General features: G+C 47.7%; 2 protein-coding genes and 1 long non-coding RNA gene across 3 annotated transcripts; all 3 read left to right on the top strand.

Moving 5' to 3' along the window:
• The first annotated feature begins 358 nt into the window (after positions 1–358).
• On the top strand, positions 359–1,335 carry LOC144942819 (uncharacterized). Its single transcript, XR_013639416.1, has 3 exons — positions 359–524; positions 954–1,048; positions 1,318–1,335. It is a non-coding gene; the product is annotated as an uncharacterized LOC144942819 (long non-coding RNA).
• A 66-nt stretch (positions 1,336–1,401) lies between these two features.
• LOC144942671 (thrombospondin-3a-like) lies at positions 1,402–6,077 on the top strand. The gene is made up of 7 exons (XM_078869471.1): positions 1,402–1,407; positions 1,448–1,664; positions 2,910–3,075; positions 3,989–4,134; positions 4,621–4,824; positions 5,429–5,620; positions 5,959–6,077. Exons 1-7 carry the CDS (start codon positions 1,402–1,404, stop codon positions 6,075–6,077), a joined length of 1,050 nt encoding a protein of 349 aa, XP_078725597.1.
• Positions 6,078–7,633: 1,556 nt separating this feature from the next.
• LOC144942818 (uncharacterized) lies at positions 7,634–12,457 on the top strand. Its single transcript, XM_078869799.1, has 7 exons — positions 7,634–7,687; positions 8,072–8,244; positions 8,628–8,796; positions 9,815–10,006; positions 10,515–10,573; positions 11,551–11,648; positions 12,060–12,457. The coding sequence occupies exons 2-7, from the start codon at positions 8,106–8,108 to the stop codon at positions 12,114–12,116; spliced, it is 714 nt and encodes a 237-aa protein (XP_078725925.1). The 5' UTR covers positions 7,634–7,687; positions 8,072–8,105; the 3' UTR covers positions 12,117–12,457.
• The last annotated feature ends 468 nt before the right edge of the window (positions 12,458–12,925 follow it).

Genomic DNA, 12,925 nt, shown 5'->3' on the forward strand with positions numbered 1-12,925 from the left:
AGCTCGTGGTCACAGTGCTGTTCAGCAGTCTCAATGGGCACGTTTACTCCTTGCACATAGTTGATATTATTTTGTTTAATCAAATAAGAAATCAAGAGCCCAGAATAGCCTAATTTGCAGGAGTCAGCAAAAACACACAAACACGCGTGTGCGTGATCTCTTAAATGTCAACGGGAGGGCCGAACCCGGGGCGGCCTGGGGGGCATTGGCAGCGAGGCTTCGTAACCGGAAAAACAAGCCTGGCCGCAGCTCACACGGGACGCTTCTCTCTCTCTTCACCGCCCTCTGGCGTTCGCTTGCCCACATGACCCCCCTCTCCTCTTCCCTCCCAGCCGTCGGGCAGTCATGCAAGCCGGTGTGCAGGAGCGTGCCGTGCCCCAGTGACCCGTGCGTTAACGGCGGAGCGTGCTACGTCGACGGCGCGGATGGAGGCTGCAGCGCCTCAAAGTGCTCGTGCACGCCGGTCACCCAAGGCGACAAGTGTCAGTTCGGGACCCTCACCGTCCCAGTCTCTCGCAAGCCAGGTTGGTGCCATGATTATTGAGTTGTGTGTTGTATAATCTGGCGTCAAACTAGGCCCCCACATCATGGAGAGAAGATGGCCCTTGCCTATAATATCTGGCAGTCATAAAGCAGTAATTCAAGCAAGACAGATTCTGCTGATGAGAAAGTGTGTCTTAAAATGTATCAAGAGTATAGCCTGTGTTGAATCAATGCTGCTGAAATAGGTACTCCCAGAGGGCTCTTTGTTTTCATGAGGAATATTCATTTCTATATTTCACCTGGAAAATCCCCTGACATGGATGCATATTCGTTTTCATACATTTTAACATTCGAATATATAAAAAGTATAAAAGACACTTCTCTTCCCATTGTAATACTGACAAGCACGGGGTGGGGTGGGGTGGGGGGGCTGTCACCTCACATTGTTATTCTGTGTGCCCCCCGTCTAGGAGCTGTGAAGGTGAAATACATGCTGAAACTATGGTTCATTTCCCAGCAATACATCAACATCACAGACGCTGTCAAAGCTGACATGACAAATGCGGTAAGTTGGGATTGCCGCCACTGCTGTTTGCTACAAGGTGGGGGTTAACCCCTGTGGCTGGTACGTGAAGCACAGGGGAAATGTTTTAAATTAACTGTAAAGTTTGTGAATAATGTACGGGTCTTTGATAAGATCTTGCTGGATAAAGGCTTCCCCGTGCCCATTTGGTCGAAAGGGGTTGTTTGGTCATACTTCACCATCAACTTCTTAATAAGTTCACTGAATCTGTACATCATGTGGCATTGAATGTTATCTTCTTGTATTCACAGGTCATCAACAAACTGAACATAATATCTGGGTTCAACTCAGTAATTCTTGAAAACTTCAGGTAATAATATCATGCCACGATAACAATGCAGGTACATCAACATAGCGCCTGTGGTACTGTGATAACATCAGCTCTCTTCTAACACTGGCGTTTTTCTGTCCTTTACGTTCATCAGCTCTACCAAGAACTTCACAGTTAAATCAAACTGCACGGCCTACTTTGACTACCCACTCGACAGCAGCATCCATTCCATCTTCAACGGGACCCAGCTGGCCCTCATCAGGTCCAAGTTTGGGCTGACACGATACTTGGGGGACATTCTTCTGGAAGACATTCAGCAGATACTCGGTGAGATGTGGCACTTTTGAGATGTATGGCTGTGTAAGTTTTCCAGCAGGTGACCTGCGGCAATGAGCAGCCAGTTTCTAAAACACATCGGGACCGTACCAACTGAGCCTGAACACAAGGGGGTGGGGGGGGGATACGAGTATTGACTAATCAATTAACATAAATTCGCCTGTGTCAGCAGCGGCATTAATTTAAAATAATACAGCAACGTTACGTATATATTTGTTAAGTATGTTCATACACCTTTTACACAATTGTATATTTGTTTTTATCCCCCCCCCCCCCCCCACAAATAGTTTGGGACACCCAGAGTGTGATGGACGGACACTTGTGAATTAAATAGATAGAAACACCATAGACTACCCGCCAAGCTACTGCCCTTTCCGCTGGTTCCTTCCGGAACGACCGAGTCTGGTGTAGATCTCACATCCATGACCACAGCGTTCCGGGTTACACCGCCGCATGTCCACCCCTGGTCTAAAGATCACCGCAAGATTTGTGCTTGACTGCCCATTTTGAGGACATAATTGCAACATGCATGAAAGCCATTCCTCGATAGAGTTGGGAAAGGCATTGGGAATTCAACTTGCAAGTTTTTTTCCACGAATGCGGATACATTTCCTCTGCATCTGATTTCTCACCTGGCTCACCTCACATCTTTCCGTGCTGTTCAAGTCCAGGCTCAAGGGGTTCTTGTTATCCCGCTGCCTACAGTGGCGGATCCAAGGGGGGGCAGGGGGCGGTGGGGGGGCGGTGCGATGGGGTCGATCGCATCCCCCTTGAGACCAAATATTATTACTGATGTTAATGTAGGGTCCTATTTAAAACGATTTCATTTTGACTTCATATCGCGCCATTCATACGAACTGCATCTCAAATGCTGTAAGTTGACTTTGTAATGCAGAGGCGTGGGAAGCCACAGACAAGAGGAGAAGCAAACCGTATCTGGCGCCATCTATTGCCGAAGCTCTGTGGCCCAATATTTGGATGTTTGACCAACTCCATTCATGAGTGTCTATACATGATTGAATAAATCTAAATGAAACAGGTAATGTATTTAACAAAGGTTACACATTCTTTATTGAAGTGCTTTTTGACTCATAAGTTGCCCAGCTTCCTCCAAGAAAACTTGATTTAAGCATGTCTTTCTGAAAATATATTGACTTCCCATGTATGCTTTGATGTTGCAGTGAGACCAGGTGCATTTCTAACTCATCCGTAACCACTACGGCATCTGTTTTTCAGTTCCACAAAACCAACTGGACCAGGTGTACAACTGTGACACAACGTTCGTGGGGTACATATTGACCCTGCCAGAGACCGGCCCCGTGTGCCTGTCCCCGTGTGCCAATCAGAGCTACTGCAATAACATCGGAGAATGCCAGCACCTCCGCACGGGAGCTGTGTGCGTGTGAGTATCTCCGGCACAATTGCCAGCACCTCCGCACGGGAGCTGTGTGCGTGTGAGTATCTCCGGCACAATCGCCGTCACCTTGTCGGTGGCACGAGTGCAGGCGGCTTTTCCACTGTGTCCGGGCCGGCACTAGCGGCTTGCTGCCGTGGGCCCTGCACGATCAGATGTCACGTTGGTCCACTCATGTTCACTCTTCTCAATGGCGTGTATGACTGTCACGGTGGCCCCCCAACATTACAGTCCAACTGCCCCCCACCCCCCAATCCGAGAGGAGCTGGAGCCGCAGCTGCTCAGGGTGCGCATGCGGTCACATGAACGTCGCGTCGCACGTAGCATTACGACTCCTTGTCGCATTCGGCCTGCGATTCTCGATTGCCCTCCTACTAGGAGTGGTTGTAGAGGTCACTTAAACACATTACAAACGACGTGCATGTAAAAACTAAGATTGTTACACGCGCGATTTGATGCAAGCATTGTGAGCTCAAAATTCGTTCATTCTTAACTATACAGAAAAACGGACTGGTATGTCTGGCGATGGCTCTTCAGAACGTACGGCGAAGACATGAGAATGTAAATATAGACCTGTTTTATAACAAGTGGTCGCGAGTTTCTGTTCAAATGAACATTGAGCCGGTGCTCATCTCCTGTTTACAGCCCTGAGCCAGTGGTGGAAATTCCGCATCTCTATGACGGTTGTGAGGTCATCAATAAAATTACCATTGTTGACTTCCACAAAAAGTGGTACCTATTTTATTGACCCCAGAAAGATGATGGGCAACACCCAACCAGGATGTGAAATTTACAACCTTTGGATTGCGATCCACTCGCTCTACTGCTAAACCAAGTAGCCTAATTCATAAATGCACATTGAACAAATAAGCACTGATGCTCTCTCCACGTGTCACTGCAGGTGTAAGTCTGGGTACCAAATGAAACCGGACAACAGCAGCTGCTTGGACATTGACGAGTGCTCGCAGGCCAACGCCTGTTCTGCGGACGCCACCTGCGCCAACACGGACGGAAGCTACACGTGCAGCTGTAACGAGGGATTCACAGGTGACGGCCACTCCGGCGTATGTGACGCGCGTCTTTGGATAGAGCGCGGTAGATGCTGGAGGTTACGTGTGTGGACGTGTGTGGCCATTCACTTCCGCCCCTCCCTACCCGCAACGATTCAATGCGAGCGGCGATATGGGTTCAAGTGACGATGACTGCAATAAATTTAAACAGAATACTACGTTTCATAGAGATGGGTTATTAATCTGTTCCAAATGGTCTTGAAGTTGTGTTCAATATTTCAATATCTCTCAAGCGTAATGCTGCCAGGGCACTCCATTATGATACATACTTTCTCTTTGGTTGTGGTTGCTCTGATTTCTATTCACTTCGTTTTTGTACTTATTTTTACGCTTTTGCCTTTGTAATCTTTTGCCGACCAAGTTCACTCTTGCCAGACAGACTTCTCCTTGTCTTTTGAGTTCTCTACACCTGAAACCTCTAAGCAAGCCAAGCACGTGTCCTCCTCCCTCTTCCCCCACCCAGGCAACGGGATCGTCTGCGAGCGCATGGAAGTCTGCCTCTACGTCCCCGGAGTACAGAGCTGCTCATGCAGGCCGGGCATGGTCACAAGTGGCAACGCCTGCGTGGACATTGACGAGTGCAAGAACAAGACCGCGTGCTGGCCCAACGCGCAGTGCCAGAACACCTTCGGCAGCTTCACCTGCTTCTGCAATGAAAACTACACAGGTTAGCCTGGCAGAAAAGTGCAATGAGTGTCAGAGAGGAGAGTCACAACGGGTTCCTGCAGCCGCTCTGTTTACAACTTGGCAGCTGCAGCAGACCGGTGTTTCCCCTGATAAAATTACCTTAATTCTGACTCAGATGTGGCCACTAAACTAAAATGTATATGGATACTGACACATTTCCACCACTGAGTGTTGTTTAATTCAAATGTAAAGCTACCGCACTGCACTTCCTCTACCAACTAACAGCTTTCAATGTTAGTTTATGCAAACAGTCCTTTATCTGTACCATGCAAGCTCTTATGTTACAAGTGCCTGCTTAGACTCAACAAAGGAGGCAACATGATTAATGAGCTTGTGGTCACACTACATAGGAGGAAGTTAACTTGCTCAAGGGGCGCACTTGCTCCTTGCAAACACAAACACGCGTGTGCGTGATCTTTTAAATGTCAACGGGAGGCCGAACCCAGGGCCAAGGGGGCATTGGCAGCGAGGCTCCTTGACCGTCAAAACAAGCCTTGCCGCAGCTCACACGGGGACGATTCTTTCTCTTCACCGCCCTCTACCGTTTGCTTGCCCACATGACCCCCCTTTCCTCTTCCTCCCAGCCGTCGGGCAGTCATGCAAGCCGGTGTGCAGGAGCGTGCCGTGCCCCAGTGACCCGTGCGTTAACGGCGGAGCGTGCTACGTCGACGGCGCGGATGGAGGCTGCAGCGCGGCAAAGTGCTCGTGCACGCCGGTCACCCAAGGCGACAAGTGTCAGTTCGGGACCCTCACCGTCCCAGTCTCTCGCAAGCCAGGTTGGTGCCGCTTTTTGTGCCTGGTGAAACACTCGTTGGACAGAAGAGAGCAGCATGCAACAAAGGAGAGTGATCATCCCGTGTGCTGTGCACGCTCTCGATCGCGTCACAAATGGGTCACGGACAGCTGCTCTACCACCGAGTTTCCGGTCCACATTTTATGAGTCATATTTGTGCGGACATTGTGCATTGTGGCCAAAAGCATTGAGTTCTTATTCATACGAGAAATCTCCAGTGTGAAAATTGTGCATTCAAATAAAGAAATATCAAGCATTGTAATACTGACACGCACATGGGCAGTTGTCATCTCACATTGTTACTCTGTGCACCCCATCTAGGAGCTGCAAAGGTGAAATACGCTCTGAAACTATGGTTCATTTCCAAGAAATACAGTAGCATTACAGAAGCTGTCAAAGCTGAGCTGACGAATGCGGTAAGTTGGCATTGCCGCCACTGATGTTTGCTTCAAGGTGGTGGTTAACCGCTGAGGCTGGCTCGTGAAGCAATTTAATAACTATACAACTTGCTTAAACCAATATGTGTATTGTTTGTAACAATAACCGACCAGTTTAAACATGAGAAATATAAATCACATTTTATCAAGGTGCACTGATATGGCCTGAATACATTAGGTACAATCAATCCGATTCCCAACCAAACAGATCTGGTCCTAGCTTTCTCATATCTGATTGCTCAGCAGACAAATCCTATCCAGACTGTCCCTACATTGGGGAGTAATGATTCACACCTTCGACACCCCGACGATTTGATAGATAATTTCTAAAATTCAGGGTTACGATTAAATTCAAAAAAGTATTCTTTCTCTTACACATTGTGGTAAATGTAGCAATCACTAGTGTCTGTATGTTGAACTTCTTTGGCAGTGTACATAGCCAGCCGTGCTAATCGGAGGTGTAGCGGTCCATGGGAACACATGACATACAACATATACAAAAGGAAAAAACATAAATTTGTATGTGTGTCACTCGACTAACATTTTGTGAGCTCAGAGAATGAATAATAATTGATGGATCAATATATATTTACACTGATAATGTAAGGGGTTTAAGTCCCCTTTCTGAGAATCTTGCTTCTGGTTTCAGTTCCCAAGTGGAGAATTGCTTTATTTTATTCAGTTACATATATATGTTTTTAAGGTAAAAGAAAAATGTAACACCAGATGTAGCTGGCAGGATTTTAACCAATACGAATTTCTTGCCTGACCCCAACCTGATCTTCAATAAGCGAATAGAGGAATTTATAGCGATGCGCAGAGCCACTTTTCTCCCACATATCTGTGGGCACTGCCCACTTGGTCGGGCATTGCCCCTATTTCAGAGGACAGTGCATTGCTATACTGATCAGTGCCAGTCCGCTGCTGTACAGACCACTCTCTGATTGGCTTAAGTTCAAGTTATATTACTAAACAAGTTAAGAATTCAAGAGACCAGTATAAATTAGTACTTGTAAGAGTGACTTGGGACATGAGTCTGCCAGTAAGGGGCGATGATTGCTGTGTACAGTCCCGCACCTCCGATTAGCATGGGTTGCCTATGTACAGTGTGAAAGAAGTTCAACATGCATATAATTGAGTGATTTGGGGGTCATTTTTTTTATTTGGCAAATTTGGACCCTGACGCCAGCACACAATTGCCTCCGCTAACGAATGACGACACAGGGATCTTTAACGTCCACTGTGGGTGCGGCAGATGGTGCGTGGTATTGTTATAGTTAGTATACACCGCAGTAATAATCAGGGCAGCCTCTGAATTCAAACCGTGAACCTCTGCAGCGAGCAGCGAACGCGATACAGTGGGCCACATCACCGTCCGTTTTGACTACGAGCCCTGTTCATGAGCAACACGAATTTTCGAAAGCGTATTTTCTTTTACAGTTTCTGTCAATTTCCCCAACAAACGGCAAATAAAACGTGGAAATGTTACAAAAGCTGGAAATCGTGCAGCATTGGGTTGTAACACTACTCTGCGTATTTTTGCATGATTCACAGGTCATTAACAAACTGAAAATAATATCCGGGTTCAACGCAGTATCTCTTGAAAACTTCAGGTAATAATAACAATGGACACACAATAGCATCGTGGTTGTGGAGCAGTCATAATATATGTTCTCTTTTAACACTGGTGTTTGTGATGCATATATTTTTTTTGGTTAGACCATGTAATGACCAATGTATGGCGTTAATTACATTTTCAACTTCAACGTACTGATGAGCTGATAGAACAGAAAATGGCGGCGCGTTAAACACTTGTGCACCAGGTGACCCTTTAATTTGTGTTGGCGATGGCGGGTGGTGGAGGGTTCACAGGGTAACTTTGGCTAGATCATAACGTAGCCTAACTTTGGCTCGATCGTGACATAACCTAACCCAAACGTCAATTATGAAACGCGTTAAGTTAACTGGTATTCATTTCTGTCCTTTATATTCATCAGCTCTACCGGGAACTCCACAATTAAATCGAACTGCATGGCCAACTTTGACTACCCACTCGACAGCAGCATCCATGCCATCTACAATGGGACCCAGCTGGCCCTCATCAGGTCCAAGTTTGGGTTTATGCGATACTTGGGGAACATTCTTCTGGAAGACATTCAGCAGACAGTCGGTGAGATACGCCACTTTTGAGATGTGTGGCTGTGTGTAAGTTTTCTAGCAGGTGACCTGCGGCAATGAGCTCGTAATTAAGTAATCGTTCTTGAATAGAAATCTTTTTTCATGCATCTGAACGGACTAAACTTAGATTTGGCATTGAATAACCTCTATCCAATAAATTATGAAGTAGCCAATAAGCACTGACCGGTGTGGTGAAGTATAGTCAAGCAACTCAGTGACTGACATTGTGTAGGCAGCCCTATATCTGCCAGTTTGACAAATATCTGCCAATTGGTAACATTTAATCGTAGGCAGCGTGATCTCAAACTACTTTGCTGTTGAGATGAGTGCATCACTAATGGCAACTGTAATCACCACGGCATTGATGCATTCCAGTTCCGCAAAACCAACTGGACCAGGTGTACAACTGTAACACCACATTCACGGGCTACACGCTCAGCCTGCCGGAGACCAGCGGCCCTGTCTGCCTGTCCCCGTGTGCCAACGAGAACCACTGCAACAAAAACGGAGAATGCCAGCACCTCCAGACGGGCACCGTGTGTGTGTGAGTAACGCCCCTGCAGCTCCGAGTCGCTCGCACCACTCAGCGGCCAGCGTGCCGACAAGCAACGGCATCGCTCGCACACCTCTGTCCGTGGTGCTGCCCCCCCCCCCGCCACGCGCTTTGTGCATCACGTCAGCCACGGCGGCAGTCGCTCGCAGACGGTCCATGGAACCCTTCGCGGGACGATTGCGTGCGTGTCTAAAGTGTGGGGGGTGGCGGCGTAGCGGTTTATACTTTGTAAATCAGCAGTGGCGATTGATATCTCCCTTTGGCTTGGGCTTGACTTGTTAGACTAAAGTGGGCAGCTGCTGCTTTGTGTCTCGACATGAGCATTGTGTGGTGGGTTGGGTGGGGTGGGAAGTGTCTGGGATTGGCACTGGTTACAGCACTCCTTGCATCGGCCATATTGGCATTCAGAGGTGCTTGCCAAAACTACTATTTCCGTAATTCACTGAGACTAAACAGCATGTCTCCATCTTTACGCAACTGACAAATTGATGATCCAGCATTCATTGCTTTAAACTAGTAACTCGCTCACCGGTGGTCAGTCACCTCATTATCACTCTTCTATCGATATCGCTACTAACATAGTTACTGTTCCCGTGAGCTTCACTCACTGATTCCTCCAACCATGTGGAGGTCTCGGGTCTGCCAGACTGTTTCATCTTTTCCATACTGTGATCAGTCGCAACACTGCAGGTTATAACATACTCGCTCATCTTCCCACCCACTCAATAAAGCATTCAATCACATACCCACCCACGATATTGCAGGTCACAACACTTAGCTTTATGCGTCTTCCCTCGCACTGCTCCACTTTGTAATTCCATCTCATCGTCTTGTTGCTCAAATTCCTATAATAATCTTTCTTCATACAAACAGCGTGTTACACTCTTACGTATTACACGTCTTACAGTGCTGTTTGTTGCTGGTCGCTTTACCGTTTCGGCATTTGAGCCCTGTGCCCAGCAACTGCGTTTAAAAATAACTCATGAACTAATACCTGGCGACCCCACAGGTGTAACAACAAAGGCATTTACCAGACGACGGGAAGCCGGTGCGAAGAGGTGACGCTCATCTCGCGAGTGTTCTTCGCCATCCTCTTTGGCACACTGGGTGGCATCCTGCTACTGCTGCTGCTCGCAGGCCTGCTTGGCTACATGCTGTACCGCCGCAAGAAGGCCTGGGACCGCTTCAGTGACACGGGCAGGTGAGTTGGACCGTTACAAGGCCCTCTTCAAAGCCGCCAACGGGGGCCACGCAAACCCACAGCAGCTGGGAGGGCCGCACAAGTGAAGCGTGATCCGTAGACAACACGCCGCAGATTATTCGTCGTCATCGTTATCCTCGTCTTCATCAGCATCGACATCGGCCACTGTCTATCCATTGCTGCACGCAGGCCTGCCCGGGCTGTCGCTATCTGTCATGGCCCTGCGAAGCCACGATCCGTATCACTCGGTGATTAACGCATCGTTATATTAATGGCATGTTTTTATTGTAATGCCAAATATTTATCTGGCCCAACACATCACATTGTATACACCTGTCTGCAGGTGAACATACGAATTGGTATATGACAAAAATGCCGAGTACTCAAAATTAGTGCAAAACATGTTCAACCTCATACGTGCTAATATCATGCGCTATGTATTTAGGGACGGATTGTAACTGGAACGCAAAGTAAAATATTTTTTTAAATAGTCTTTGTTCCTCAACAGCCTTGGGACGAATCGCTCGCGGTTCCCAAGTTTCTCAAGGAAAGGCTCGTACATCCCCTGTAAGTTGCGCTATTTTATTACATCAACAATTCTCACTTGTCAGAATCTTACACTCAAAATGTGTGTCACATGCGTCTATGTATTTGGCTTGTCACACGACCCTGAAATACTTATGTAAGTGTCCAGGCCGTTTTTCTTTACTTTTGTGCATTCTTTTTACAACATTTCACCTGGGTAATCTCCTGAGATTGGACATCTCGTTTTTCAAGTGACACATTCATAGCAAATGACACAAATACAGACATTTTAAACCTATAACTTTGACAATCAGCTTGTGGATAAGGGCCTCCCCAATACCGTGTGGGTTGTGCAGGTATAGTGCAGGTATAGTGCAATGTGGGTTGGTGAAGGCAGTGAAGGCAGAGAGGTACAAGATCACAACCGTAGTTCTTGCTGCACTGCCCTGTTGGCTACGATCATAGACATTGGAAATCACATCACACCGCGTCTTCCTTGTGTAAGTTTCGGTGACACGGCCCAGGGATATCATGTTCGCCACTTGCTGCAGAGGCTCGAAATTCGAATCCGACAGGCCACTCTGGTTACTACTGCGACTTTTTATTATCCATAAATACGCACCGTCTGCTTCATAGTGGACATAAAACATCTCCTGACATTCTAAATGAGTAGACCATCGGGTACCGGCGTCACGGTCCAAATTTGCCTAAACCGCAAAATGACCAACAAATTACTCCATTGGGATTACACGTAGTAGCAATCATCGCCCCCTACTGGCAGACTCACGTCCGCTTGCAGGCCAGAGAACCTGGTGTGAAGAGGTGATGCTCATCTCGCGAGTGTTCTTGCCACCCTCTTCGGCACACTGGGCGGGATCCTACCGCCTCGGCAGGGTGCCCTTTCAAATGTATTGAGATGAGACGTCTCGGTGTAAAGGGAAGCAGCGCGCTATGAAAATCAGTATTACGCATTACGATCTCGTGTTGATGTGTTTGACTGCACGTGTGTACACGGACAGGGATAACCACAATGCCGGAGAGCACGATTTTGAGCGACGCTGCAGGAATCAAGACGCTGTCCTATCGTGAAAACAGCAAGCCCGACCCTCACAAGGAGGTGAGAACGTGGCGTGCTTGCACTCAGCGGCCGCCTGATTAACACTGTCGGTGTAATAACCAAAATAGTACCACGTGCAGTCTGCTTCACTCGCAGGGGACGGTAAAGATCCCCTGACGTCCTTCGCAAGAGTAGGCCATTGTGTGCCGGCGTCAGGATAGGTAGATGTGCAGGACTGAGATGAACTGTAAAATCACAGGACCGTAAGGGATGCCTTCATCCTGCAGCATCCAGCAGCGGAGAGACAATGGCTTACGATGAAGTCGTGACTGTGTGTAAGCACTTTGGCCTTCGCTCACTCTCACACTGTCACCAAGCCCACACCAGTCTGCTCACCGTGCATGGAGTCTCACGACAATATAAATCGCGCCGCTTCTGTGGATTTACATCAAACCCCTATCTCCCATTTAGGTGCGTCTGCCAAGAGCGACAGCATTTGACAACCCGGCGATGAGCCAGTACGAGTAGCGATCTGTGTAAGGCCCACAAGACGCCGACATGTGGGCTGCCCCACAGGAAAAGCACGTCCACCACGGTGTATGCGGGTCATGGTGCGTTACGTGGGATAACCGAGAACTGTAACATGACGATCACATGCCATGATTCACTCACAAGTTGTGGTGTTGCATTTACACGCAGAAAACTAAATGGCCTGTAGCATTGTAACCCGTTTCCACATGGCGTCGAACTTTGATTCCGTCCAAAAAATTCGAATGTAGGGAATCCCAGGCCTGCCCATGAAGAAAAACCGGCCCAGAGATTGCGGGCTCCAGCCTAAATTGCCAGCCAACTTCAAGTTGAATATAAACGTGGAAACGGGGAGGGGCTTCTTTGGGGGGGGGTGGGGGGCAACTGAAGTGCCTACTCAAGTCCCGTGGTTCGTGGACCCACGGTATCGGTGGTGAATTCCGTGCAATTCTTAATCTTAAGTAAACAAAACCACTTTGTAGAGGTCCATGTTACAGTGCTTAGATTAACATTTTCGAATCATGACCATGACATGAGTTGATGTACAATATGAATGTTACATATTGAACCAGGTATACATATGTTTGGAATGTGTAACTAACGCGGCTACATCGCAAGAGGCACGTCGAGGCTCCAGGCTAAGGTAGACACAAAGTCCGACGGAGTTTTCACTTCTCAGGTGATGATGCACGCAGGTGGTGAATCACCGAGACACTCAAATGCATTGGTTTCATTATCAGTTCCATCTCACACAGATACCAATAGACTCACAAATTGAACCACTCACACAGTTAAGTTTTTGCTCTGGA

This window comes from Lampetra fluviatilis, chromosome 28 (genome assembly GCF_964198595.1).
Source record: "Lampetra fluviatilis chromosome 28, kcLamFluv1.1, whole genome shotgun sequence".
NCBI classification, from domain to species: Eukaryota; Metazoa; Chordata; class Hyperoartia; order Petromyzontiformes; family Petromyzontidae; genus Lampetra; species Lampetra fluviatilis.

Bases quoted from the DNA above. Each gene is read 5' to 3' on its own strand.
- LOC144942671 (XM_078869471.1), top strand. The intron at 1,665-2,909 runs GTGAGATGTGGC...TCTGTTTTTCAG, and splicing joins AGACATTCAGCAGATACTCG to TTCCACAAAACCAACTGGAC. The intron at 5,621-5,958 runs GTTGGTGCCGCT...CACCCCATCTAG, and splicing joins CCCAGTCTCTCGCAAGCCAG to GAGCTGCAAAGGTGAAATAC.
- LOC144942818 (XM_078869799.1), top strand. From the start codon at position 8,106: ATGGCCAACTTTGACTACCCACTCGACAGCAGCATCCATGCCATCTAC. The intron at 10,007-10,514 runs GTGAGTTGGACC...GTTCCTCAACAG, and splicing joins CGCTTCAGTGACACGGGCAG to CCTTGGGACGAATCGCTCGC. The intron at 10,574-11,550 runs GTAAGTTGCGCT...GTACACGGACAG, and splicing joins GAAAGGCTCGTACATCCCCT to GGATAACCACAATGCCGGAG.